The sequence below is a fragment of the Euleptes europaea genome, chromosome 12 (assembly GCF_029931775.1).
Source record: "Euleptes europaea isolate rEulEur1 chromosome 12, rEulEur1.hap1, whole genome shotgun sequence".
Lineage (NCBI taxonomy): Eukaryota > Metazoa > Chordata > Lepidosauria > Squamata > Sphaerodactylidae > Euleptes > Euleptes europaea.
In genome coordinates this window covers 60,405,749-60,420,563 of record NC_079323.1, presented here as the reverse complement: position 1 = coordinate 60,420,563, position 14,815 = coordinate 60,405,749, and the positions used below count along the sequence as shown (strand labels likewise).

At 43.1% G+C, this 14,815-nt stretch overlaps 1 protein-coding gene across 1 annotated transcript in view; it reads right to left on the bottom strand.

Moving 5' to 3' along the window:
* Positions 1-14,815, bottom strand: part of DOP1B (DOP1 leucine zipper like protein B) — an 84,874-nt gene that overhangs the window by 39,193 nt on the left and 30,866 nt on the right. Inside the window, exons 13-19 of the mRNA XM_056858752.1 lie at positions 12,136-12,826; positions 11,339-11,610; positions 10,608-10,760; positions 8,431-8,531; positions 7,915-8,105; positions 5,844-7,461; positions 4,857-4,968 (exon numbers count right to left, since the gene is read on the bottom strand). Of these exons, the coding sequence (XP_056714730.1) occupies positions 4,857-4,968; positions 5,844-7,461; positions 7,915-8,105; positions 8,431-8,531; positions 10,608-10,760; positions 11,339-11,610; positions 12,136-12,826 (3,138 nt within the window). The remainder of the gene's footprint in view (positions 1-4,856; positions 4,969-5,843; positions 7,462-7,914; positions 8,106-8,430; positions 8,532-10,607; positions 10,761-11,338; positions 11,611-12,135; positions 12,827-14,815) is intronic.

The window sequence follows — 14,815 nt, the reverse complement described above, 5'->3', positions numbered from 1 at the left end:
GAAGATTGATTTCCTGCGTCCTATGGAAACGGGAATTAATCTTAGGCTGGAAGGTTGGGTCTGGTGTTAAGACCACCCTATCCTTATGAAACACGCAGAGGCCCTTCCTGATAGAGAGAGCTCTAAGTTCCGAAACCCGTCTAGCTGACGTGATGGCGGTTAGGAATAATACTTTCATGCGGAGAAATTTCATAGGAACTGTCCTAAGTGGTTCGAAGGGGGAACCCGTGAGAGCTTTCAAGACAAGATTAAGATTCCATGATGGGAATCTATGAACAACTGGTGGATGAGTTTGCGAAACTCCCTTTAAAAATGCAGTGATGTGTCTATGTTTTGTTATAGGTAATCCATCTAAAAGGGGTAACACCGTAGATAGTGCAGTTATCTGTCTCCTTAGGGTTGAGGCCGACAGCTTAAGGCGTACTCCCTCTTGTAAAAAGTCCAAAATCTCAGGTATTGAGGGAGAAAGTGGGTTGACCTTCTTTCGTCTAGCCCACCTAACAAATGCCTTCCATGACGAATTGTACATGCGTCTTGTGGAGGGTCTACGAGCTTCTAAAATAGTATTGACCACATCGATGGAATAGCCCTGATTTAACAGTGACCGCCTTTCAAGTGCCAGGCGGTCAAACAGAACCATTGAGGGTCTGGGTGGTTCAGTGGACCCTGATGTAGTATGGCTCTCTCCGGAGGTATTCGCCATGGTTCCTGACAAGACATTCTTTTGAGGTTCGCGAACCATGGTCGTCGTGGCCAATATGGAGCTATGAGGATTATGTTGGCTTGTTGCTGCTGAGTTTTGCGTAGTACCTTGGGAAGGATGGGAATGGGGGGGAAGGCGTACAGGAGACCTTTTGGCCAAGGGCTCAGGAGAGCGTCTGTTCCTTCTGCTTTTGGGTGAAAGAATCTGGAGAAATACCTTGGTAGTTTGTGATTTTGTTCTGAAGCGAATAAGTCGACAGAAGGGGTGCCAAATTTTTCTGAGACTAGGTGAAAGGTGTCTTGGTCTAATTCCCACTCTCCTTCGTCGACCGTTTGGCGGCTTAGCCAATCGGCCTGTACATTGAGGGTCCCCTTGACATGTTCTGCTCGAATCGAAGAGATGTTTATCTGGGCCCATGAGAAGATTTTGGCTGCCTCCATATGAAGGGAGGAGGACCTGGAGCCGCCCTGCTTGTTCACGTGAGCTTTCGTGGAAATGTTGTCTGTTCTTATGAGTATGTGATGATTTCTGATTTTTGGAGCAAATTCCAGCAGGGCGAGCTTTACCGCTCTGAGCTCCAAAAGATTGATGTGTAGAGTTGATTCTAGTGGAGACCATTGCCCTTGGGCTAGATGCCCTCCGAGGGTGGCTCCCCAGCCCGTCAGACTGGCATCTGTAAATATCTGCAGAGGCTCCTCGTGTATGTATTGAGTCGGTTTGTAGAGGTTCGATGGGGAGGACCACCAACGAAGACTCTGTTTGACCTGTGAAGGAATGAGGATCGTTTTGATCCTTTTCCTGGCAATGTCTAACTGATGTGGGATCAGCAGCCATTGTAAAGGCCGCGAATGGAATCTGGCCCATGGCACTACTGCGATGCATGATACCATCAGTCCCATGAGTTTTGCTAGGGTCATTAACCTGGTTGTTCTCTGTCTCGCTGTGGATCGAGAGAGAGCAATTATCTTGTCCACCCTTTCTTTGGTTAACGACATAGAGTTGGTGTCTGAGTTGATCTGAACCCCTAAGTGGATTGTGGATTGTGATGAAGTCAGGGAACTTTTGTGGAAATTTATCAAGTAGCCATGCTCTTGGAGAATCTGAATAACTCTGGCCGTGTGAATTTTGGAAAGATCAGGATATCGTCCAGGTACGGATGTACCTGGATTCCTTCCTGTCTGAGTACTGCGATGACGGTTATTAGGGTCTTGGTAAATACCCTGGGGGCGGAAGTAAGCCCAAAGGGGAGGGCCCTGAATTGAAAGTGATTGCTTCCATATGCAAAACGGAGGAAGCGTCTGTGGGAAGGGTGGACCGGTATGTGGAGGTAGGCCTCCGTGAGATCCACGGCCGTCAAGAAGGTGCCAGGGAGAAGGGACTCCACGGTAGACTTGACTGTCTCCATGCGGAAATGTTTGCGGGCCATCCTCTTGTTGATGTATTTTAGGTTGAGGATGGCCCGCCAGTCCCCATTTTTCTTGGGGACTGTAAAAAATATTGAGTATACTCCCTGGCCCCTCTGGGTGACCGGGACCGGTTCTATGGCCTTGATCTGGAGGAGATGTTGAATTGCTTTCTGAGTAATGCAGTGTTTTCCTTTCTTGGTTGGGATTGGGGATCTGAGGAAACGATCTGTGGGATGGGATGAAAACTCCAGGAAGTAACCCTGAGTTATGATTTTGGAGACCCACTTGTCCGGATTGGACAGAGTCCACCTCGCAGCGAACTGCTGGAGTCTCCCCCCTACCTGGGGATGATTGGCGTCACTGTTGATTAGTTTTGGTAAACTTGTCCCCTCTGTCCAGTCTGGGCAGGGGTCCTTGTGATCTCTGGAATCTACCTCCTCTCCTGAATGGTCGAGTGCCCCAGGAACCTCTAGATTGTCCCCAGGATCCTCTCCTAAAGTCAGATCGAAATCTGGGTGAAGATCTGTATGGACGAAAGGACTGGTATGGAGATCTATGGTCCTTTTTTAGTTGTGTAGGCAAAACCACTTTTTTATCCTTAGATTCTACGAGAATGCTATCCAGTTTTTCGCCAAACAGGCGACCCTCTTTCACTGGGTATGACATTAATGTGGTCTTGGCCTTGAAGTCAGCCGGCCAAACCCTCAGCCATAGAGCCCGTCTCAGGGAAGTGACTGAGGACATTGACCGAGCCACAAAAGACATAGTGTCTAGTGAAGCGTCAGCCATGAGCGTGGTAGCACTTAGTACTCTTTCCAACCCTCCAATTACCCTAAGGTTATCTTCAGGGACTAGCTGTAGGATCTTTTTAATCCACAAATACGATGCTCTGGCAAAAATGGATGTGGTGGCACTAGCCTGAATAGCTAATGCCGAAGCCTCATGTGCTTTCCTGGCTAAAAAATCTGACTTTCTATCCAATTGATCCCTTAGGGATCCCACGCCATCCTCTGGTACTAAACCTGGTGACTGGAGATCCAGTACTGGTGCATCCACTAGTGGCACCTTTAACATATCCATGGCATGAGGCGCCAGTGTGTATAGTTTTTTAATATTAGGAGGGACCTGCCTATTAGCTGAAGGTTTTTCCCATTCCTCTCTGACTGCCCTCTGAAAGAATTCAGGAAAAGGGACTGAATTAGAGCGAGGTTGCTGTCTGGGGAAACATTCCCTAACGCCCTGTTTCCATTTAGATTTAGTCTCATCTGTGGAGTCTACCTCCTTGTTCAAATCCAGGGCCAGTATGGCTTTAGCCAATAATCCCTGGTAATCTTCTCCAGAGAACAGCCTGTTATGCTGATCTGTAGGTTGGAGAGATTCTTCGTCGAATTCGCCATCTTCTTTGTCCTCTCCCTCCCCTTTCTCCACTTCCTCCTCCTCAAGAGAAGAAGAAGATTTGGAAGTATTTGCTATGGTCTCCTCAGTGTTAACTATAGGAGCCTTCATAGCTGCCTTGGTGGGCCATGCAGATGTACTAGGTTTTGATGAAGCACCTGCATTACCAGTTTCCTCCACATTAGATCTAACTAGAGGGGAGGGGGGGAGAGGTCCTGAAGTCCACCAGGGGTTAGGGGGTAAACGCGCTTGGTAAGCTTGAAATGCTAACCATTGGCGCTGGAGGGCACAGTTAATGAGATCATCGGCATTCTCCCAAGATAAAAAATGGCCGCCCGCCACCGATTGAGGGGGGGGGGTGCCAGAGCCCGGAGGAAGAAGCCCGGATGCCGCAGAGTTACCAGCCATTAAGTGTGGGGAAGCCTCCGCTGCCGATTCCGAGGACGCCTGCACACTGGAGACCCGATTCAGGCGTCTGCTAGAAGAGGCGGGCGAGATCCGCCCGGCTTTCTGCCCTGCATTAAGTTTGGAGCCGCGCTTCTTCTTTTTGCCGCCCTGCTGCAGCGGCGCGGCTTTTCGCGCCTTTTTTACTTTCGGCTGCGTCGGGGACGGTTCCTGGAGAGGCGGCTCCGAATGCTGCGGCATGATCCCTAATGGTCCGCAATCGCGGCCGTTGGGAGAGCCGGTAGGCTTGTGGGAAGTTTGAACTAGCCCACTGTGGAAGTCCTTTTCAGAAAGGAGGTCGTCCTCCCTAAGCACAATGGCGTCGGCCATTTTGAATTCCTGTCGGCTCGAAGCCGAAGGAAAACTCACACACTGGGAAGGGAGGGAGGGAAACAATGGGAGCAATAACGAAGGGAACAAAGAAGACAACTTACAGTTAAACAAGGTAAGAAAGACGACAGAAACTCTCCTAACTACTCCTAACTCTGAGAAAAGCACAGAGCTGTGCGGATGCTGCTGCTCTACCCGTGGAGGCAGGACAAAGACTGGCTTCCTGCAGGCTGTTTTCCCGCCAATAGAGACAGGAAGTCAAGGTCTTTGGTCCTGCCTACCCGATGGAGAGGGAAAACAACCCAATTCTCAGGATGCCCTTGCCTCAGGGGAGAATGGCAGAACACTTTCTCACAATATGTCTGTAGCTAGTGAACTAATCCCTTCCAAAAGAAAGATTCTCCTACCCATTTTTTTCCGATGAGAACCACATGGTGCCAATCCAGTAAAAGCCCAGAATGTACATGTACTGTTACTTTCTGATTGAATATACTTTGCTAATTTGTAGGGTAAACCACCAAAATATCTACTATACACTTTGCGGCAAATACAGACATTTAGAAAAAAATTACGGTTACCTTTTTGGTTTGGTTTGGATGATCCAAAAGACAAAAGTGCCCAATAGTAATTAGACCTTCCAAAAGAGTTAGAGGATAATCTGGTGTAATGTTCTCTCTCTTAGAATTCATGCTTTAGGGGGGGAAAATTAAAAATTGATTAATTATTTCAATCTTGTAAAAAAATTATCTCTAAGGTGTTTTATATCTCAACTCTGTTTGACCAATCTATTTTTTGCACACTCTTGTCCCCTTCTCTGGTCCCATCAAATTGCCTGCTGCCAATCCCTGTTTTAAATGGCAGTGGCAAGCACCTTGACTGGCATGAGTGTATCAGGGTGCTGTCTCAGTTTGCTGTTTCTTTGCTTGCCAGAAGATAAGTGCTGCTTAATACAGTTAAAATAAAAATGGTAATTTGAATGACCAGAGTGCTTTTATTCTTTTAAAGTTAACTATAGCTGTATATGCTGATTTTTCATGGTTCAGTCAACAAATCCAGTATCTATCATACTGGTTTCCTACAAATAGCAGTCATTTTAGAATACTCTACGCCAGGTGTCCACAATGTGGTGCCTGCGGGCACCATGGCACCCACTGAAACTTTTTCTGACACCCACCAAGTGTTTTTAGGAAGTGGGTAGGGATAGGTAGGGCTTTTGCTCAGCAAGGGTTCTGATTGGCTGTGCAGATTTCTTAAACTGTTGCTTTGACAGTAGCTGCCACCATAGCACAGGATCTGCACTGTGTTACTGAAGTTAAGCTGTGGCAATCATTTTGTGATTGGCTCCACTTCTTGCAGCAGCCATTCTGTAGCAGGCATTTTGTTGCTGTACCTACCATGCCATGTCAGAATTACAATTGTGCCCACAGACTCAAAAAGGTTGGAGACCCTTGCTCTAAGGCTTAGAGTCTAAGCAATAGTTTTCTGAAAAAAATGTAAATAAATGACATGTTGAACGGCAACTAATCAGCAACACATAAAAAGAAGTTCTTACAAATTCTCCATACCTTACAGACACCTTTGCAGAAAACGTCAGGGTTTCATGTTCATATTGTTTGACAAGTTCATCCAGGTTCTTGCATATCTGTACAATAAATGGTGCCACTGTCCATCCCAAAGATTTCCCAAAGTATGGCAAGGAATGTGCAACTAAGCCAACCCAAGCAGGATGCATCCCATAACCAAAATCTGGTTGCAAACCTCGAACTACAGCAGACACAAACAATCCTTGAGATGTTATAGGGTGTGGGTGCACATATTGGATAGCACCAATTGCTTCCTGAAAGTTAAGTGCCCTTTGCCATTCCTTAGATAAGCCTGGCTGGTTCTCTACTTCCTCCTGAGTCTGTCCAAGATGATGCTCCAGAACTATTAATACTTGCAAAAGTTTCAGTAGTTCAATCTGTAAAGGATGCTCACTCCAGATCTGATCATGTCCAAAATTGATGAGACTCTCCTCAAGGAGGACGTCTTCATTTGTTTCATCAACTGTCATGCATTCATACCGCTTCTGACTTACATACATGGAAGCTGACAGAGAAAGAAGGACAAACTCTTGAATTTTGCATCTGTTGAGCAGGATGCGTATAAATTCCATGTTCTTGCCCTCTGCCGATCTGGCCATTGAAACCAGCTGTGTCATTATCCTGATCAAGACTTCAACACTTTTGACTTGGACATCCCTATTGCCAAGCACATCTTTGTGGGTCACCTTCAAGTAACAAGGATAATAAGAGCGCAAAAAACTCAGACAGAGATAAGTCAGAAGTTCTATCAATAACGAATGGGGACACATAGTTGGTGACTGCGTTTGAAGCTTCCCATAGAAACTCTGTCCCACAAGAGCTTCCTGGTGGCGGGCTAGAAGATTGTAGATGAGATTTAGATGGGCTGTGGAGCTAGTATCCATGCTAGTGGTGGCTACAGCTTCAATAAACTCTCTAGGGTTTGTTTTTAGCACCGCTTCAAGAACAGAAAAAGCATATAACACCCTCTTGGAATCATACGGCTGCAAGTACAAGAGAATATGCTTGAACAGAGCTGCAATTGTCTCACGTTTTTCCTTCTGCTGTTTTAACAATCTAGATGTGCTAAGTGCTTGAAGTTCCAAATCCACCTCCTCATCGCTTGAGAGAGATTCTGATGCTTGAGTTCTCTCAGAATCTGCTCGTACAAGGTTTAGCACAGTACTGGATTTGGAACTGTCAGGAGGGTAAATATTAGAAGAGGCAACATTTTTCATGTCTTCTTTGCCCTCAGTGGAAGCACTGAAGTTCTCCTCATTGCTTCTGTCTTGCTGATCCAGAGAAGGAGAAAAGGATGATGTATTATCACTGTCAGTAGGCCCTGAGCTGGGATCAGCAGACTCTGTATGTTCACTATTATCCTCTTCACCCATCACTTGTGGAGATTCTGCACGCTGAGAAGGATCATTTATAGACAATTCATATTTTTGTGGACATTTGTCTGGGTCTTTTTCAACTTCAGCCCAAATTGCTTCCCTGTCTACAGCTGTAAAGCGCCTCAACATTAAATTTTCTTCAGAACTGCTTTCAAATAGCTCAGAGGGTCCCAATGACTCATGGAAATAAGGCTTTTTCTTGCTAAACCAGCGATGCATGTCTTCTGAAAAGGCATACGTTTAAAAAAATTAATCACACATTAAGTTTATTTATTTGAATGTATTTAACACATTTTTATTCTACCTTTTTCTACACGGGACCCAAGACACCTAACCAGGTTAAGACAATATCACAGGCCATACAACTAAAATCAATTAATTAATGGGAGAGCGCATCCAGAGACCATCACCTTCCTGCCCAAGATTAACTCCACTATTTGACTCACCTAACTTCTTTCTTTTCAACTGAATCATGTTTTTTCAGCAGGTGGCTGCTCTAAATGAAGTTTGCTGCTGCCGTACCACTGCTACTACATTACAAAATTGGTACATTAAATCACCATCATGATTAAAGTAGTGAAACTAAGAGGCATTAAACCTGAACAGCTAATGGGTTACATTTTAATCCCTTTTTGAAAACAAAGTAGAACAACTCTATTCAAGGGGTGCAATCTCACCTGCAGAGTTTTTCTGTTTGATGCAGTGAATGGAGGTACGCTGCGTCTTGGGATGAAGCAGCAGCAGTAAAACTGGTTCAAGAATTCGTGCAACGTCGTTCAGTGAGAGTGCTCTTACCAACCAACCCTGTGCTGCAGCACCAATTGCCCCATCTGAACAATTAAGGCTGTCCAACACAACAAAGAGGGACCTGTAGAAATCACAGTAATATTAACACAAACCATCAAAGCTGGAATTAGAAACTAACAGTAGAGAATGGTGCTTCCAAGATGGCGAAGGAGCACAAACATACTGTGGGTATGTTTACTTCTGTGTACCTTTGCTCATGGAGATGACCCCTCACATCAGAGGGTAAAAAGGCTCTGGCTAAGCCTGTATTAATCAACTGAAAACAAACTGACACTGATTTTAGTATTTTTTGGGAGCATGTGAAATTTCAGCCATTTTCAGCTCAATTAACAAAAGTAGATGCAAATGTACAGTTTCACCAAGAGGAAAATTAAACATAGCAATACCTATCAAAAGATCGATAGTGAGAAGTGACTCGGCTGCTCTGGATCTCTCTAGTCAAATGCCACATGATAGAAAATCGAAACAGTGCCTCCAGCCTTGTTCCCTTAAGCAGAAAAGAAACCCAAAACAATTAGAGCAAGAATGTTTGTGCGTTACTTGTATGCATTTAGCTATTCACACAAATATCTGAAATATCAATGCAACCAACACAATTTATTGGCAGTATAGAATCTGTCTTGCAATGCAAAATAGAATTTTACTAGTAGGGGATCCACAAGGAGTTGGGGAAGGAATCTCATTTCCCCCTCCCCCACTATTTCCCATATAGGAAAGCCCCCCTAGCCTGTCCCCTTTTCCTGCTTTGTTCACTCTTTCCAATACATCATCCAACCTACATTTACCTGCCCATCCCCCATTTTCGGCTTTTCCTCCTTCTCTTCCCCAGCAGCCTCTACTTGGGAAAACTATTGCCCAGTTGTGCAGTACTAGTCACTGGGCACACAATTTCCTCTTTTCCTTAACTCTGAAATCCCCGTATCCTCACCCATCCCTGCTTCCTTCTCGCCTTCCTGCCCAACCTCCCATCTGCCAACCAACCAACCTACCTCTTATCTGCCCTCCATTTTCAACTATATTGTTTCATTTATAACCCACCTTTCTCTAAAAAGGGACACAAAGTAGCTTAAATCATTCCCCTCTCCTCCATTTTGTCCTCACACAAACCCTGTGAAGTAGCTTAGTATGAGAATGTGTAACTGGCCCTGGGTCACCCACTGATCTTCCACAGCACAATGGTGATTCTAACCTGGGTCTTCCAGATCCGAGTCTGAAACTCTAACTACTATACCACACTGGCTGGGGGGTGGGGGGTGCTGCTGCTGCTGAAAAGTTATGAGTTATGCAAGTCCGCATTGTAGAAAGTTGCCTCTCCCCAATTGCTGCTGGGCTTGGCCCTGATGATTCTTCCATCAAAGGTTAAAGAAGAACATGCCATCAAGTTACAAGCAATTCACAGTGACCCCCATCCATGGGGCACTCCAGGTAAGAGACAAGCAGAGGGGATTTGCCATTGCCTTCCTCTGCATAGCAACCCCAGTCTTCCTTGGTAGTCTCCCATCCAAGTACTGACTGTGGCCAACACTGTTTAGATCCCAAGTTTCAATAAGCTCAGGCTAAACTGGGGTATTCAGGTTGCTCAAAAACTTGAACAGCCCTGCAAATGGCCCTGCTCCCTCCCCCTGCCTTTTACTTGACAGAAACTAATGCCTGAAGACTGGCAATACTGTGGCCTAGCAACGGCCACTGAGGGTATTCACATCTTAAAGCTATAGGTGCTGATTCTATTATTTTTTTTGGGGGGGGGTTAGCTCCTCAGTGTTTTTTTTCCAGATTTGTCTGCAAATCAGGATGCTTTACAGCTTTGCAGAAAGATCTGTCTTGTCTGTACATGGTTCCAAACTTCGGATTTAAATATCCACAGATTTGGCCACACTAAACTGAGTCAGTACGCAGCTACTAGACACAAGAGCCAGTACAGGAGATTGGGAACAATTTATGCCTCCCCTAGCAAACTGGCTATAAAGGGACTTCTTATTGCATCATGCCAATGGCCCATTCAGCCTTATAGCATCTACTATGACTAGTAGCAACAGTCCAGGGTTTCAAATAGAAATGTTTTACAGCTTTGCGACTCAACATATGTTTTATATTTCAAACTAGAAACTGGAGGTGGTGTTCTATATGTGCAAAGTTTGGGCTCTACTGTGTTGTGATTGAGCATGCTTAGGGAACCATGCATCTTACAGAGAAATATCACACACTCAGTACTGTATCAAACTGCTATTCTGTTTTTACGAAAATAATGGTGATGAAGGACAGGAATCAGAGGATATATCAAGACAGACTAGAGGTTTAAAAGCAGTATCATCTTGCAAATTATGACTTCTGGGAAACAAGCAATTTGAGTTTTAATCTTACAATATTTAAAAGTATCAAAGAGCATTTAATACTTGGTATGTCTGTTTATTTGTTAAGTTGACCCTCTAATTAGGGGAAGGAGTGACAGATCCTCAACTGGTTTTCAAATCAGAGACGAAAGGTGGTGGTTCTGAGGCCTGAAAGCTGGAAAACTACATTAGATTGTACGATGTTTAATAAGGTTCCCATCAACAAGCCTTACTTTATCATGATCCAGTAATGCATGGCAGATAATGTCTTCACAAATATTAGCAGATGGAGCCAGACAATGCAAGCGGAAGAAAAGTTCTACACAAGTATTGTGATGTTCCCTCATCTCTTTGTTTAGTTGATTCCAAAGCACCTGAGCAACTCTCTGGAATAAAATCAGAAATCAAATGAGCTATCTGTGGTGTTTTAACACACAATAAATATCTGAAGGTTCTGCAGTTCATGTTTTCCTATACTATACACAATCACACAGCATAATGGTTATTCATGCAAGCAAACAATGCAGGCTTGACCAGAGTAAAGTATTAGATAAAACACAAAGTAATGTTACTTCCATTTTTAAATGTAGTATTTCTTATTTACATGACATAGAATCCTCCAATCCTAACGCAGAATAATCTGAAAGATTTCATACAGGACAACTTGCTTAACTTCAGCAAGATTGCTGTGTAATGTGCTTTCACATTATGCTCTGCTCTCCAGCTGAATATTTTCCCACATTACACAGACTGCTATCCTAGGCACACTTACTTGGAAGGAGCCTCAGTTGAGCTAAGTCAGACTTCTGAGTCAACATGTATGGGACAGGGCTATATATTATCTACAGAAAGGCAAAAATGGTGGTATATAGGACAAGTGTCCTCTAGACAATATACACCTACAGAATACCCATTATTGTGACTTGCAACAATTTTAAAATGGAAAGATTAAGTGCAACAACACCTGATAGAAATCAGTTTTTTCTGAAATCAACTTTAGAACTCCAGGAGCAATAGGAGGAACTGTGACCATCTGCAGTCTTCCAAAGAAAGGGTTGTTCCCAGGTATTTTATAACGCTTTATTCTGTCTTCAATCACAAGTGCTAATGACTGAGAATGGTTGATTACATCTAACAGCACAGAGATGGACACATTCTGAATATAGCAGTCATTTACACAGCAGCATATTGTCATTAGGGATTTGAGCCACAGGGGGGAACTGGATTCACAACCTCCTGAGGAAAAACAAACAAATAATTCACTCATAGCTTGTGCAGGATGTTGCATTTACTAATATTTTTTCAATGATCATTACATAAGCCAGTAAAGATGACCACATGTTAAATATTGCTATTTAATGTGTATAAACACTAATTGTGAGCTAGTACACTGAGATATGTACTATCAACCTATTTGCCATCCTCCATATGGAAAGAGATATTGTACAACTGCACAAGGGCACTGCAAATTTGAAAGATCACACCTAACCTTATCATTTTCCACTTGGCATATACATGTAAGAGTACTAGCCCTTTCTGGGACAATCCATCCCTGCATGCTGAGCAATCTTTGGTAGGAGCTTTGTGTCTTTAATCTGACCGATACACCCTGTTACCACATTTATTAATTTATAGCCTAACATATTACACATCTGTATGCAATTTCCATGAAAACCCCTTGCTTGCAACGTAGCAGATTTGTAACACATTTTTCTGTGAGTGGAGATTCCCGAAAATTCATTAAGCAGAAGTTCCTCTTACCAGGCACTTGAAAAAGAGACAAATAGAGCTGTTCGGTTTCTTCCTCAGAAAGGTAGACAGGGAACGTAGTGCAATCCAGTAAGAGGTAGCATGCAGCCGCAAAGGCCTCTCTGCAGTCCTCTCTTGTGTCTCCCAAGTCCAGCATGACTTGGTCAATGTCCCACTCTTCCTCCTCTTTTCTCCTCTGACTATCAAGGTCGTCTGAAGGAGACTGAGATGTCAGTACTTTCTGTTTAAATGGGGATCCTCGAACGGTGAAAAACCCCGATAACATCTGCTTAAACTGAGGCACAGTGATTTGCTTTGAGTCCCATGAGCTCCTTTTCTTGTCAGAATTTTTAGTTAATTGATAATGGTTTTCTTTTTTCTCCTGCCCATTTGTGTGCTCTGTAGAAACACTGCCATTACTGGAATCTTGCAAATGAACCCCAAATACATATTTACTAGCAAACTTTGCAACTAACTCCTGGACACAGTACAAGGTCTTCTGCATGCTCCCACCCTTTTTCCAGACATCATCTCTCTCAGGAGTTACCCTTGGCATTCTCAAGTGCTGTGACAACTCTGGGGATGAAGCACTAAGACCTATGCCACTGTCTTCAGACTTGAGTGGAGGAAAAGGAACATCCTCTTCATTCTGGAGGACTCTGGTTTCTGAAGTCAGTTCATTGTTCTCTTCCTTTACAGGGCTCTGAAATTAGAAAGGCCAGTACGTTTAACCCTAAGCATGGATTTATTTACTTCATATAAGCATTCAAATTAAGTGATAAGACTAAGAAAATCCTGTGTTTACAGTTTATAGAGTGGAACTCAAACTAATGTGTATTCATAATTGAAGCCACCACTTCAATCTCTCATTCGCTTTTAACCTAGCCTATTTCATAGGGCTCTTATGAATAATGAAATGAAAGAGGAGGAAAAGAATGTTTGGAGCTCCTTGGTCTAGAGATGGGAAAGGGAAGGAATTTCTGTACAATGTTACACCAACACAGCACAGTATCAATAAATAGCGTTCAAGATTATATTTGAACTTGTATTGCGATGTTGGGAGTTACCGCACTTTGTATTCCCAGCGATGTATTAAAAGTTTGAAAATGTTGTAAAAAACATCGTTTTAAAAGGGTTTTTGGATGCCACGGCTTATAAATGGTTGGAAGACGTCTTCACAGCTAAAGGGGCCAAACAAAGTGCGAACCGTATTTTTTATAATGTTTTCAAACTCTTAATACATCGCTGGGAATACAAGTGAAGTAACAGCCATAATCTATTACAGCACAATCCTAGGCACATTTACTAGAAGAAAGTCACATTCATTTTAATATGATTTACCTTAGGGTCAGAATGCTATTCATGCTGCATTACACCTTCCATCACAAGTACTGGAACAGTACAAATATCAGTACTATGCTGGTAGATTCAAGTCCTGTAGCACCTTAGAAACCAACATGATTTTTGGGGTATGAGCTTCTGAGAGTCAAAGCTTCCGTCATGAGATACCTGATGGAGTCATACCCCTTTCAAAAACTGACAGGCAGCTTCAGAGGCATTGGAATGGGGCCATCGTTCATTTGGGGACAGAGACTCCCTCCTCTTCACCCTCACTACTGGGGAACTTATCCAATCAACACTAAGACTTCAGGACCAGGCAATGTATGAAACCTTCTGCTCTGCTTATCCAAGGGACATTGTATGTTTAAAACAACACTGATGGTATGTTCTGACTTTCTGGTTCAGCCCAAGAGAAAGATATCTAGCAGAACTGGGAGAGGTCCCATCAGGAATCTTCTGATTTAGTTTGTTGCTAATTTCATACATGTTGGCAAGATTTTTGTATTCCATCTAGTTATTTGCATGTTAGTAACTTCCCAAATTTACTATTTTATATCAAGGCCCCATTAAATTTCAGAATTAGAGTTAAATGTTGTTATTTTATGTTAAAAGATTTTGGAGAGGTTTTATCAGCGCTGTGTTACATAATGAATGCATAGGAACCTCTTTACACATTAATTCTTTTTGGCATAGCATAGAAGAAGAATTCAATGATGTATGCATAGTTTAGATCTGTTTATCCAAACCCAAACACACCTTAGATGGATAACAGTGTATTTTATTGTGTACTGCGTTTTTTTAAGTTATTCATAATTTTTTTTAAAAAGAGCTCATACCCCAAAAATCTTGTTCGTCTCTAAGGTGCTACAGGACTCGAATCTAGCTGTTCTACTGTAGACCAAAATGGCTACCCTCTGAAACAGTGCTATGCTGGAATACCCCTGCTGCTCGTAACCTGTTACATACTTTTTAGAACACAGATCTGAAGTTCATTGAAAAAGTCCCCCTATATCACAAAAACAATATTTCTGCAGTCAACAGAATTTAGATTAACCTATTTTCAAAGTGTATCATGTGATTCTTAAGCATAAGAATGTGACACTGGCAACCAAAATCAAGTTAATTCATGCCATAGTATTCCTTATTAGTATGTATGGGTGTGAAAGTTGGACAATGAAGAAAGCTGACAGGAAGAAAGTATATTCCTCAGAAATATGGTGTTGGAGGAGAGTGTTACTGATCTTGTGGACTGCCAAAAAAGACAAAAAAAAGTGGGTTCTACATCAAACCAAGCTTGAACTGTCCCTAGAAGCTAAAATGACTAAACTGAGGCTATCGTACTTTAGTCACA